The sequence below is a fragment of the Teleopsis dalmanni genome, chromosome 2 (genome assembly GCF_002237135.1).
Source record: "Teleopsis dalmanni isolate 2A chromosome 2, ASM223713v2, whole genome shotgun sequence".
NCBI lineage: Eukaryota > Metazoa > Arthropoda > Insecta > Diptera > Diopsidae > Teleopsis > Teleopsis dalmanni.
This window is the reverse complement of record NC_051847.1, coordinates 102,480,822-102,495,495: the sequence shown is the minus strand read 5'-3', so window position 1 is coordinate 102,495,495 and position 14,674 is coordinate 102,480,822. Positions and strand designations below refer to the sequence as shown.

The window sequence follows — 14,674 nt, the reverse complement described above, 5'->3', positions numbered from 1 at the left end:
TCCAAGAGCGAGACTATGCCTTTTTTCGCTCTCTGATATTGCATTATTGCATATCATTTATGCTCAGCTCTTTATTGAGTACAAGCGAAAGTCTTAACTATTACTCTTAAATTTCGGTTGAAAGTTGAAGATATATTAAGTAATCATGGTTCTCTGTAGCATGCATATGAAATCTAGACAAATTTGTAGAAAAATTAGGTAAACAATGTCATGTTGTGCGAAATTAAGATCTCTGGAGAAACAGATGTAAGATACAAAATTGTATCTAAAAAACTTACATTTAGTTTCCTTTCGTAATTCGTGATTTTATGTTGTGCGGTGTCTGTAACGCGCTCACTTAAATAATTAACACAATAAAAATATTCAGTTAATTGTTTGTATTTACTTCTGTTTTAATAATAAGACACATAAATAAATAAATAAATAATTGGTTGCAATATATTTTATGCAGCAGTGATACCTAAGAATTTTTATATTTGTGAAAGTTTCAAAAGTTTTAAAAATTTGTAAAAGTGTAATAATAAATACTTCGTTAAAATGATTTGATAAAACTTAAACAGCAACTGTCAATTACAAAATATTTACACGCATATATATAAATATATATATATTTATTTAATTTCTACATATATGTAGAAAGAATATATAAATCAAGTGTTAGAAATGGATGCTTATACCTATTTTCCGCTGGCGTAAGTATATCGAAATTACATTAAAATTTTTAATTCAATTAGACATTCATCTGGCCAAAAACGACAAGTGTAGTTTTCACTTCATGTATCAATTAATGTTAGTCAACAATTATTTCTTACATTAACACTCATAAGTTTATGAGACTTAAGTTTCGATCTTAGGTTTTACAAATAATGCAGACAATATGTACTGTCAGTAATGTGTATGGTAGAATTCAAAGTAAATACGAGTATAAATTTTTAAAAGTAATAATTTGATTTGAGGTCATCTGTTGACAATTGCACGTGTCGGCAAAGTAAATCCTCCACTGATGTATAGTTAATATTTCTGTTAAGCGGAATTGTTAGTTCTAAAGTGGAAGTTTGTTTCTATTATCGGCACAAAAATAAGGATTAAATACAAACTATATTGTTTTTAACTTGGTTAAAAATTAAAAATGGTCATAAGTAGATTAATGATAAGCAATATATTGGCCCGACGAAATTGGTGATGGCACCAAATTTCGTTAAAACTGAACGTAAATCCAACAAAGATCTAGCAATCTATATATATATATATATATATATAATATATATATATATATATATATATATATGAAATATATAATATATTTTATGTATATTGTTCCGTACAAGATACACTGATCACTAAAACATCCTCTTATCCAGGGCTGTTCAAATCAGATGCAATTGCGTGCCAATATAACTCACTCTACAGATTGGAAAGCCGCACAAACAAATACATACGTTTATAGTTGTTTTCAACAAAAAAAAATACGGTTGTTATGTTAAATTTAGTTTCATTAATTTATTAATTTAAATTCATTCATTTGGTATACCATAAAACAAATTAATGTAGTTTTACCAGTACACCAAAGGAAAATTTGTGTAATTGTAGTAGAAAATATATCGCGGGCCGTGGTTATATAGATAATATAGCACTAATATTATCCGCGGGCCGTGGTTGTGGATTGTGGGTCGTACATTGTACAACCCTGCTCTAATCTATCAACACTTGTGGTTACTACCAATACCGCCCGAATTTTTTGATGGACACACTAACTCTATTTCTATCTACCTAACTAATGCATAAATTTCTAATATACGGTGTCACTACTTATGAAAATGTGACTTTCTTTTGGAATGTAACTTATTTAAATAATTATTTTAGAGCGAATAATTGTGCTCCTTGCGACTCTAATTGATACAATATGTTAATTGAAAAATATCAAATATTTAAAGAACTTTTTAGTTGAAAAGAAACAAACATTTCATATTTGTCAGATATTAGATAAGTAATGATATAACTTTTTCTTTTATAAAAGTTACTGCGGCAACTAGGAATTATTCTAAAAGCAATTTTGACTTTTAAAAATTATTTTTATTTTTTATTTAAAATAAAAAAGCAATGCATTTTTCGGTTTTTTAACTTAGAATGTTTTTATGCATTGTAAATACATATTTCCACTTCACTCCAGTACAGGGATGAGTTGTTTTTGCTTCTCTAAGAAACAGTTATCCTTCATAAATAATGTTAGTGCAAGATAAATATAAAACTTTGTTTGATCTATCAGATTCATTTATTATAAGAAAGAAAAAACTATTTATAGAAAATTGTTTAAAATTTTCGATATTGGATAATATTTAGGTTTTAAAAATGTTATTTATCCTTTTATAATCTTATGTTGTTCAGATATCGATAAATGTAGCAACTAATAATGGTCCTATTATTGTTCTATTATTGAATAAAATCAGGTTTTAAGAAAATTATATCTCGTCATTTTTCAGTTAGTACTATGTTCTTCGATTGTACATTTATAACTATTTAAAATTATCTTTCCTACTATCAGTGTTCATCACTTCGCAGGGCATTTACTCAATATTTTAAATGTCGACCCAAATCTGTCTTTAGTTTAATTGTAGTAAACATTATATTTAATTGAAGGATTCTGCACTTTAATTTGTTATGTTATATGCACGCTTGATACAAACATGAGTTACGGCATCTTCGATTAGTAAATCTATGGTAATTTTTTCAATTATGATGGTTTTTTATTGCATTCTTAGTGAAATTCTTATTTTTCATTTTTAAATCTGGAGCAAAATGTATAACACTCGAGATTCATTTATAACACTCTAGATATTTTGCCAGAGTAGCAGATTACCCTGAAATTAACAGCTAGTTTTATAGATAAACTAAGATTTGATGTGATATATGTATTTATGAAAAATATATATCAGGTTACCATATATCAGGAATCTTGTTAAATTTAATTCTTTGACAAAATGTAAGTTACTTTAAAGATACTTTTTTTTAAAGTTTTAGATAGTTTTGTAAACCTTAGATACAGATTGTCTAAATTCAATTTAAGCGAACGTTTGCTGACGACGTTTGCTGTAAAATAAAAATAAAACAAAAATAATATGTAATATACAATAAAAAAAGTATTTGTAAATATTTGTTGTAAAACATATTTCTAAAAAACGATACGAAAATAAAAAATTACAGAACGCAAACTTGTTCACAACTTGTGGACCATTTGAAGTGTTCAATTTAACCCAGCGTCTACACTGACTAGATTTTGGCAAAATTTTTGCATACATTCCCACTATTTTAATAAAACATACAAACTTTCGTTCGCAGCAAAATTCGGAAATAATACGCATTTGCATTCGAACATAAAAATTATGCCAGTTTGTAGCCAGTGTAGACGTGTTGTAATGTTCGAATTTGAGTTTATTCAAGATATGACATATATGTGAAATATAATTTTGTGTTGTCCATTGCTATATGACATCGCATAATTATCTGCTTTGCTGTACTTCGCATATCCATCCATTTAAAACTTTCTTATGAAGGCGAAGAGGCTGTCATATGAATTTTTTGTTTAAATTGATATTCCAACAGGCAAATGTTGGTGGAAGATCTGTTGTAAAACGCTTTTTTGGATGTAAAGTTTGGACACACATTTGAATCAATAGTGTTTGTTTGGATCTGTAACGACCATTCTTTATTTGTTTTAGCTAAATAGCAAAGACACCATTTAATCAATATTTTAATATATTTTATAATTCCAAAACTTTTTTTGGGTTTATACCATATTTAATTCTGAAATAGTGCTTTACTTAAAAATTGGAGTAGTTTTCTTGTATGTTTGATGTTGGTATCACAGACTTGATGCAATAATATTTATAGATTTTGTACATGTATTATTATAAAGTTGTGATATTGCGCACTGCGACCAAACATCTATTGTGCGTGTATTTTTACTCTCAAATCAATTAAATGTGAAGGTTTTAAAGCTGTCATAAGGAGAGGAACATCAACTGTCCTTATAGCGTTCAGGACAGTTTTAGTAAATAGTATGAATGCTATTTATATAAAATAATAAGGATCTTTATACCTTCATGTATGTATTTTGGTTCCGGAAACTTCATTTGTTCATTAGGTTTAAGTTTTTATAACATTTTCTTTGTTAAGAAAGTCGCATTCTTCAAGAATACCTTCAGAAATATATATTTTTTGGATCTATAATTGGGTAAATCCCCTAGAATTTTTTACGATATGAAATACTTTAACCATATCCATCAGCATAGATGAAATGCTGTAACTATATCCATTAGCTTAGATGACAATTTTGGTGTTGTTTGTTTCATACTCATTCATTTTCATATATATATTACACACACTTCATTTTTTAATACCTGTCATTCGTAGGAAATGGCCTGGTCTTAGCAACACACGTAATATTTGGTTAGGAGTGTATGCTAGCCTTTCATTTAATACCAGATCCAGACCAGATCATACTAAAATATAAGTTAGTGAAATTTCTTGACTTCATAATATTAAATATTGAAATAAAGCTTAACTTTTTTTAAATTAATCTGTTACTTCGTATTATGTTTTTACGAAAAAATGGGTATTTGTTAAGCAAGAAGTATTGTATTTTATATAAAAGGTGTACTTAGTTATGTTCAAATAGTTTTTAGAATTACAGTATTTAACAAACATTTTACAAATCATCGTTCTACATGTATTTGAACTTATATTATACTTTTCAATCATTCGCTAATTTACAGTCTAATGAAAAAATAATTCAAATGTGAACATGCAATTCTGTTATCTACACAATTAGACAGACTTCATAATAATTTTTGTTCTTTATTTATGCGTCTTAACAATATAAGGATAGCATTAATATTGGTGTTTTAATATATATAAGTATACTAATAAGTATAAGTATTTCAATTTTCTATATTGATTTGTATGATTAATACTTTTTTCTGGTTTACATGCCCAATACAGGCAGTATCTTCTCTCTTATTAAAATACAAAATATCAACAAATATATAACATATCTTTGTCTTGTCCCGATGACAGATCTTACAAATGTTTGCTTCACCGACTTTTAGTAGTAGTATTTACGAATATCATGGTTGTTACGGGTAACGGGGAATCAGGGTTATTTCGGAGAGTAGGTTTGAGGAATGGGTACTTCATCTAAGAAAAGTATAAGTCGCGTAAATTACCCACATTAAGTTCTGGGAGGTAGTGTCGAAAAATAACAATACAGGACTTATATCGAAGGCCCTGTCATTAAAATGAATACACCTTAAATTCTTTAACAAAGATTTATTGGAAGGCACGTCGCGTTCGCTGCAGTTAATGCAACTGCAGGCGTATATTAAAGTTGTTGGGATTAAAACGTTCGTATTTGGACTTGTGCGTCATAGGAGTAGTACAATTACAATTGTAGTATTTACTATATCTTATGTATGCGAGCGTGTTATCGGTGGAGCTTTTATATATATTAAAAACTTGTATTTTTTTATATTCCTTAAATTTAAACATACTTCATTATTATTAATGTTGATGTGAGCCGGTGCATTTACTTTGAATTAAAATACTTGATGCAGGTCCAAATGTAACCTTTGTTATACTTTTTTTGGTTTTAAGATCAACAACTAATAATTAATACAAGCATTTTAGGGCATTATTATTACGACAAAAAAGTTCACATTCTTGGATTAATGTTAGACTTACTTAAGCAAAAGCGTTTGCCATAGGCTTTCATTAATCAAGACCGAAACATAGAATTTCAAAGACGATCAGTTACCGCTCTTGATGTAACCATAAATAATGCCAACTAGCAATTGGGTGTAGCTACGTTTATGGCAATCCTAATCGCTTTCCTTTTGGACTTCGGTGAAAATATGGTTGCAAAACTGAAACATAAAAAAATTTATGGAAGGGCATCTCCAAGAGTGGAGCTTAATTTATCTCAAGATCAGAACATGTTAACTTATGTTCGAACATAAGTTAACATATCTCTGAGAATGTGCACGTATAATTATTTTATTTATATAAATATGTCTATAATACTTAGTTTATTACGGAATTTTATATAGATTATTTTTCACAACAGACTGTTATTCTATAAAAATGATTAACTATTACTGCAGAAAATTTTAATATTTTTTGAAGCCAAAAAGTTTCTGTTCTCAACAACTTTTAAACTTTGATTATTTATAATAAATATTTTAACATTGCTTTTGGCTTCATTAATATTATCACAGATCACCACATCGAAGATATCTACATCACTACATCACTATTTTAGTTTCTGTGATAACCAATTAAACCTTAATTCAACTTTAACATTGTTTAATGCCTTCTTATTTTGTCTTATTTGGATTCATTTATTCTTTTTTATAATTAATTCTAATTTTAATTTTTATATATAATACTTCATAATTTTATTCTTTATACGTTAGATATAAGGACTATAATTTTTCACTAAACTGAAATTTAAAGATAATAAATTTGAATAATGATTTGATAGACAAAGCTTGATATTGCAATATATAATTGGGAGATATTTTTTTATTTAGTATTTCAGAAAAGTCAATAGTCTGTGATGTGCAAAGTAGAACGAATAGTAATCCAAAATTCTTTGCTCTTATCAATCACTACGTAGTATTATTTAAAAATAATGCAATATAAAGTACTCGTAATTGAATTGTTACAATGCTTAGAACTTCGCAGCTATTATACTAATATTAACAAGTACTATAAAAAATAATTAAAATCTAAAATGTACTCATTTTTAATTAAATATACTTTCTATGATCAAGCTATATTTATAAGAAAACGTGTGTAAACGTTACCTATTATATCCTTTTGATATATTTATCTTAATGAATTCATGTAAAAACTCTGTGAGAAGTTATATTTGAATTGTACAATTTATTACGAAATTAATAATTTAAAAATACTAGACATATAGATGCCCCAAATAAGGTCTTTCAATAAAAATATGCGAATAATGCATCAGATACGTCGTATCTGAAATACATTTTATTGAAAGAGAATAAATACGAATCCGAGCATATAGGTAGTGCTCGGAGAGCTCTGATAGCATGCCACATGCTGACTGTCAACTATGATTCTCATTTTATCCAAACGGCGCGCTTTCTTGAACTCCAGGCACTGTACCCTGTTTATTAAGCGTCAAAAACTCGGGAAGAAAAGACAACATAAGAGGGGCGTTCATAACTGGTGTAAATTACTGAATCTAAAACTAAAGATTAAAACAGTAGAGTATGCGATATGTATATAAAGAAACTGAGATGAGATTAATTTTCAACCACGCTTGAACGGGATTCAAGCGATCAATGCAGTGAAATATTACAAAAATTGATGGGGCATTTTGTGTAACATAAGTGCTAAATACAGAATAAAAGCTCCTACTATTACTAGAAAAAACCTTACAGAAGAAACTTAAGTTTTAGTTCTAACTAATTAAGACGTATATAGTATAACCCTACAAATCATCATCTAGAATTACTGTTTTAGCCGAATACTTTAGAAAAAAGATTGAACTACAGGAAAATGCCGGCAGAAGAATTAGGTACAATTTTGGATGGAAGTATGATGTGTCAGATATCACGTAGGCTGACCATGTAGCACTTTAAACATTCCAAACAAAGACACGTGCATTAAGCTTTCAAAGTCTTTAAAAAATAAAATTGGTGGAGCGTTTCTGATTTCGCTGGTGCTGTGGGGTGAAAATCAATTTGAGAAGGCTTGAAAAAAGAACAATTTTTCACAATTATTGTGCCCTTATCCACGATGGTATATGCCAAAACAATGTTTTGTTTATTTTGTTCGTTGAACATTAAATATTCCGACTTTATGTATCTATAAATTTTATTTCTAGAGGCACGTATAGTATGGACATCACACGCACACAGCTTAACTAAGAACGAAGTTATGAAGAAATCACATTGCGCAGCATTTATAAAGAAGCTTAAATTTCTTAGCGCATGATGCAAATTCATGATTTAAAATTCCATATACCAAATTTTGAATTTTGCTGAGCAATGGAAATAAGCACAGGCAAAATAAAAATTTATGATGTCTTTATTAAATTCATAATGTTCAAGTTTATTTGTGCATACACGCTCTTTTGGTTCGTTCCGTTCAGTCTGTACTGAATTCGAAGAATACTTACTCACATCATTTTATGATTTACTTACATAATTTCTAATGTAGTAGGGCGCGTTTTATATTCGTTCGCACACAGATACACATTTTTTGCTTCCGAAAGTACAAGAAACAGTGATCGCTCCAAAAACAGATTTCACATACGGGCAGAGGGGACTGTGCAACTGTAAGCATAACCTCTACACCTAAAACAAGAGATAATCTAAAAACAACTTTCATTCTTGAAACATAATATGATCAGTAATGTTTTTTAACACAATATATTATTTTTGTAAAATAATAGGCGTGATATATATAGTTTTAAATTAAAATTTTTGAAACAGAATTATATATTATATATTTCGTCGAATTACAAAAGTAAGACGTAAGATATAGTTATATTTTCACGTATACATTTAGTACAACACATTCATCCATTCCCTTATTTTGGTTTTTTGCCATTGTGCATAGTCTATAGAGACTACGTCGTACGATGGATTTGCATAAAGAAGCGGTTTAAATTCTAATCAGATACTTTACTTAAATGAGTAATACGTGCTCGTAATTGTAATATTTATTAATTCTATAAAGAACTTGTGAAATAGCTTTATATACTCACTAAATAAATAACAAGTAAGTATAAGTACATAGTCAATAAAAATTTTTGAATGAAATTAAACTGGATTCTAAAATATATTATTATCTATAATTTGTGAATACAAAAACTATTTATTTATTTATGTTATTTAGTTACAGTGAGCTGCAATTCTTAGCATCTCGACGTGCTGCTGCAGCTGCATCAACTGTTCTACCACCTCACTTAGTCCAACCAACTGCACCAACAATATCCACAAGCAACACCATTCTCAACAATAATAGTTTAGTCCCTGAAAACAATATTGTAATAAACGAACAGCAAAATTTAAGGCAACACAACTTAAGCCATCATACACACCACCAATTACATCATCACTCGCGTCCCAGTAGCATTCCATCACCTCAAACCCAACCACATGATTTTCATCCAGCGTATAGAATTCCATATATGGAGCATTTATATTCCTTGCAACGCTCTAGTCCAACGTCTTCTTTCCATGGTAATATTATGAAATATTTTCTTGATGTATTAAACTAAGTGTTTTATTTATCCAGATCCTTATGGAAGTTGTGCACCTGCATTTCCTTTAGCAGGTCTTGGAATTAATTCTAACGATTATATTGGAGCACACAGCATTGGGCCAATAGGCGAACTACATCCAGCAACTGCAATAGCAGCAGCTGCTGTTAACTCACTTTCTAGTACAGAGTTTCATTTCAGCATTGATGGCACTGCACGTCTAAATAATTCGCGAAATGGCAGCTTACGTACGAGTATTAGCCGAAAACGTGCACTTTCATCCTCTCCCTATTCAGATTCATTTGATATAAATTCAATGATACGATTTTCACCTAATTCTTTGGCAACTATTATGAATGGTTCCCGTACTGGTAGTGTAGCGAGCGGTTCATATGGCCATCTTTCCGCTGGCGCTATTAGCCCTATTCATAGCACAATGGCTCCACATTTGCAACAGCTACAAGCACATTTGTTAAGAGCAAGTGCTGGTTTTTTCCCTTCACATCAATTGTTAGGAACAAATATGTTCCAAACAGACAATAATATACGTCCGTTGCAAACCGCTAATGTCACAGTTGCTGCATTTAATGAGACAGAGTGTAACAAGGGAACGAATGGCGCCAATAGTAATGTGGCTTCAAAGCAACAAATGGTAATAAAAATTATTTAAAATTGAAGAAGGCTTTGTCAACACATATATGTAAAAAGCTTCCTCAAACATTGAACATTAAATTAGCTTTTTGAAATTTCTTTAAAACTTAAAAAGTTAATTTCCAGAATTTCGACGAGTCACCTACTTCTAAGTCTAAAAACGAACAGCCTTCATCAACTTCAAACAAAGTAACACAAGTTGAAGCAGATAGTGCCTCGGCCGTTAATAACAGTCGACATCGTTGTACAAAGGCTCTGAATTCGTCGCTTGCAACTAACTATATCCAATGTAATACTACTACAACAACATCTCCCACAGATGAATGCCATACTGCAGATACGACTGATATAAAAGATGAACCTGGAGACTTTATTGAAACAAACTGTCATTGGCGTGAATGTGACATAGAATTTTCTACTCAGGAAGAACTTGTACGACATATAAATAATGAGCATATCCAAACCAATAAAAAAGCATTTGTTTGTGGATGGAATGAATGTTCACGTGGGGAAAAGCCATTTAAAGCTCAATATATGCTAGTAGTTCACATGCGAAGGCATACAGGCGAAAAGCCACATAAATGCACAGTAAGTGTAATTATTTAAATAGGTTATAATGAGAACTTGACTTTATTTAACAGTTCAACTATTAATAATTGTATTTGGTTAATATTATTTTTCTTTTAGTTTGAAGGCTGTTTTAAAGCATATTCGCGTTTAGAAAACTTAAAGACTCACTTACGTTCACATACTGGAGAAAAGCCATATATGTGTGAATATCCTGGGTGCAGCAAAGCATTTAGTAATGCAAGTGATCGAGCAAAACATCAAAACAGAACCCACAGTAATGAGGTATGTACAAGAGTACCAATTTGTTCTATATTTGTTAAACTAAATATCTATTGTTCTTTCTGAATAGAAACCTTATGTTTGTAAAGCTCCTGGATGCACAAAACGGTACACTGATCCTAGTTCACTTCGAAAACATGTTAAAACAGTACATGGAGCTGAATTTTATGCAAATAAAAAGCATAAAGGATCTAATCATGATAGCGGAAACAATAATACCGATGGGAACTACTCAAATAGCAAATTACGTGCGAAAATTGGCAATATGGGTTCCAACTTTCAGCAAACTCAACAACAGAATCAAATCGATGTTAGTCCTAGAAGTGATGACTTTTATTCAGGCAGAACCATGAGCATATCCAGTCCCAGTATTAAATCGGAAACAGAGGCTCATTCACCAGGTGTTCACACTGTACATAGTTCTTTGAATAATAATCAATACAACCGATCGCATCAAAATATAGCTACGCGTTTGGCTGATGATGATAACAATACAACTGTTACACATAGTACCGAAGGAAATATATATGGCCGCGAAGAACTTAACTCTTCAAATTATGACGAAGACTGGACTTATGATGATGATTTAGATACCACAGATCTACCAATTACTTTACGCACAACAATAAATGTTGGTATTGGTGGCAGCACAAATATTCCATCCCATAGCAACTGTGTTGGTGCAAATTGTGTAGCTACAACAAGGCAGCGTAGCTTCCGTAGTCGTCTCTATGCAAAGAGTGGTAATATGATTCATTCACCACTTACAAATATTCCAGAAATAAATCGAAATGTTGGTATAGGAATAGGGGAGCTAAATCAAAGAATTAATGAATTAAAAATGGAACCCGGAGTAATGTCCACTCCAGTAAAATATAATGATTCCACATATTCAAAATTTCTGCCCTTAAAAGAAAATAATTTATTAAATGATCTTCATATGCGGTTTCCTTGTAATAATATTTATAACGTAACACACCATTCGCAACAAATCACTAATCGTAGAGATAGCCAAACTTCAAACGCTAGTACATACTATTGTAGTATGCAGAGCCGTCGTAGTAGTCAGTGTTCACACTTATCAACCATATCAACAATGCGTCCAGCAGGTGCAGGGAGCTCGTTTTATGATCCTATTTCTCCTGGATGTTCTCGTCGATCAAGTCAGTTGTCTAATGCTAACTCAAGTACATGTTTAGGAACTATAAATAGTGGAAATGCTGCTGAAATCGATCAAAATGTTTTATTGTCAAATGCCAATAACATTAGTTTACCTCCTCCACCATCGTCTCATATAATTTTATCAAATTTTCAGAGATTACAAGCTTCATCAAACAGTAGAAAAAACCATCAGCTATTTGAAAACAGTCGTTTGTCCATACCGAATTTATTGCATTCCAAGCACTCAAATAACTTCGTTGCAGGTGCAGAAAGCATTCGCAGACAATCTGCACCAACAAATATTGCTAGCAATCAAACACCATCGCCTTCGTTTACTGCTTTATCCCCTATACAAAATGATTCTTTGTCATGTATCAGTAATCCAAATAATACCCAAGTCAGAGGTCAAAATGCAACTGCATCCACTAAAAATGATCTATCTGCATCACGGGAGCATCATCCTAATCAAAAAGTATCTTTAGCTGAAGTAGAGGAAGATGAGCTAATTGAAAACAAATTAGTTTTACCAGATGAAATGGTACAGTATTTAAATGAAGTTTCGGATAAGCCTGCAGTAGAAAAACCAGTGGACACAATTGTACCAGTCAGTACTTTAGATCCAGCTCTTGCCGTTTCAGAATTCACTCAAGCAAAAAATTTTCCTTCGGATGCTGCTCAACATTCCACCTCAATTTCTACTATTAATAACTCCTACAGTCAATGCAAGTATGAAATATGTACCGCTCCATCGCAAATCAATAATGACCAATTTAACAATCAAAAACTTATTTTACAAAGATCTGCAAAGCCTCTTTCAAGTATTAACAAAAACCAACAACAAACTCAACAGCAAAAAGTTTCAACAACTGACACTGACTGTTCTATGACCAGTTTGATGGAAGTTAATTGTAATGACGTTAATGGTATAGAGTTTTCCATTCAAAATCATCAAAACAAAGGTCCGGAAAAAGAGAAAATGATTGTAAAGCAAACAGTTCACTTACCGGGACAAACAGTACATAATAATACTCAAGAAGAAATTCAATGTGGTGACATAAGTCAGTCTCAGGTATCTCCAGCTCCGTTAACTAAAAATTTAGCTGCAGAAACAATAAAAATTGACTTCAATAAAACAGAAAACGTAAATCAAATAAATGATCCGAGTGCCTTTAATCATTCTACACATCTTAACACTACTGCTTTAGCATTATCTACTACTAATAATTTTAATATGTGCTTCAGTTCTAATCGAGAAACGATGAATTCTGATACATATCAACGTACTTTGGAATATGTACAGAACTGCCAAAACTGGTTAGACATATCAACTATGCAACCAGATGTCACCAGCAGCACTCACCCCAATTCAAATATGATTATTAATGATATGACAACATCTCTTACGTCTTTGCTAGAGGAAAATCGATTTTTACAAATGATGCAATAGCAAATTACAAAAAAGGATAGCAACATTCATTTAATTGTGGCATTAATAATTCTATAGAGATTTACGGAAATAATTTTTTTTATATTAAAATCAATTATATACTTTGGAACTACAAGCGAAAATATTACGGATCTAATATGCAGAAAGATTTTTCACATATTTACGAAATTGAAATGGATAAATAAAATCAAAAACCAAGAGAGTTAACTAATAATACATGAAATTATATTTAATTTAAAACTCCAAATTCGCGAGTCTTGTTTCTGATATTCATAATCTAAATTATAACGAATCAATCTCGGCAAGAGTACAAGTATTAACTGCATGGACGCACAAATAGTATTAGAATATAGAGTATCTCTTGTCCACCAGCTACGCTTATTTTAATAGCTATGAACAAGTTACATATATTACAATATATATTTCTCATTATATATTAAATAAATTGTCTTCCAATTATATTAAAATTTTATTCCTATGCAATTTATTCATTAAGTTTTGTTTATATAAATCATATACATACATACATATACCATTCAGTTATGTTTACATTGATTTTTATGCATAAATATAAAAACGTTGTGGCGCTGCCTTTTTTTTATTTATTTTTCTCATGTTTACATTTATTTTTATTCATAGAGGTAAGAATGATAAATGCGTTTTTCTTTTCATTTGTTTTTGTCTGAAAATGAATAAAAAGATCTTAACTTAAATTTAATGTATGTGGCATGTAAAATGTTTACACCAAAATTATTTTCAACATACAACACAACAGTCTAATCACAATTTATATAAAAATAAAATCTAATATTTAAATGAATCTTGTACATAAAAGTACTTAGACCAAGAAATGATGTGGATGGAAAATTGCGACTTAAACAATTAGTTTAAGACTTAACCTCCATAACTACTTTTCATCTGAACATAGTATTAGGCACATAATTGATGTATCCTGTAAAACTTAGTTTGCATATATATAACTTACATTAATTGTTTTTAAATATAATTATTAACGATAAATAAAGGTAAATGTAATATTACAATTTGATTTAAAAATAAAAATCATTATTTTACATGGTACTTATATATATCTTAATTTTTTAATTATCAATGATCAGTGGCAGATTACTAAAGATGGCCTGATGCGAAAAAGGTTCTAGAGTTCTTTATGTCGGAATTAATTCTGTGTTCGCAAACAAAAGTTTTTAAAATTAGATTGATAACTAAGAAAAAGTCCTAATCTTTACATATTCATAAAGAAGCCATATTAT

General features: G+C 30.3%; 1 protein-coding gene across 2 annotated transcripts; it reads left to right on the top strand.

Moving 5' to 3' along the window:
• The first annotated feature begins 587 nt into the window (after positions 1-587).
• Positions 588-13,896, top strand: LOC119678774 (transcriptional activator cubitus interruptus-like). 2 transcript variants are annotated; one of them, XM_038090823.1, is made up of 6 exons: positions 588-692; positions 8,929-9,275; positions 9,331-9,947; positions 10,073-10,534; positions 10,634-10,798; positions 10,866-13,896. In XM_038090823.1, the coding sequence occupies exons 1-6, from the start codon at positions 664-666 to the stop codon at positions 13,401-13,403; spliced, it is 4,158 nt and encodes a 1,385-aa protein (XP_037946751.1). In that variant the 5' UTR covers positions 588-663; the 3' UTR covers positions 13,404-13,896. The 2 variants fall into 2 exon arrangements, with proteins under 2 accessions (XP_037946751.1, XP_037946752.1); XM_038090824.1 differs by lacking the exon at positions 588-692 and adding an exon at positions 8,231-8,365.
• The last annotated feature ends 778 nt before the right edge of the window (positions 13,897-14,674 follow it).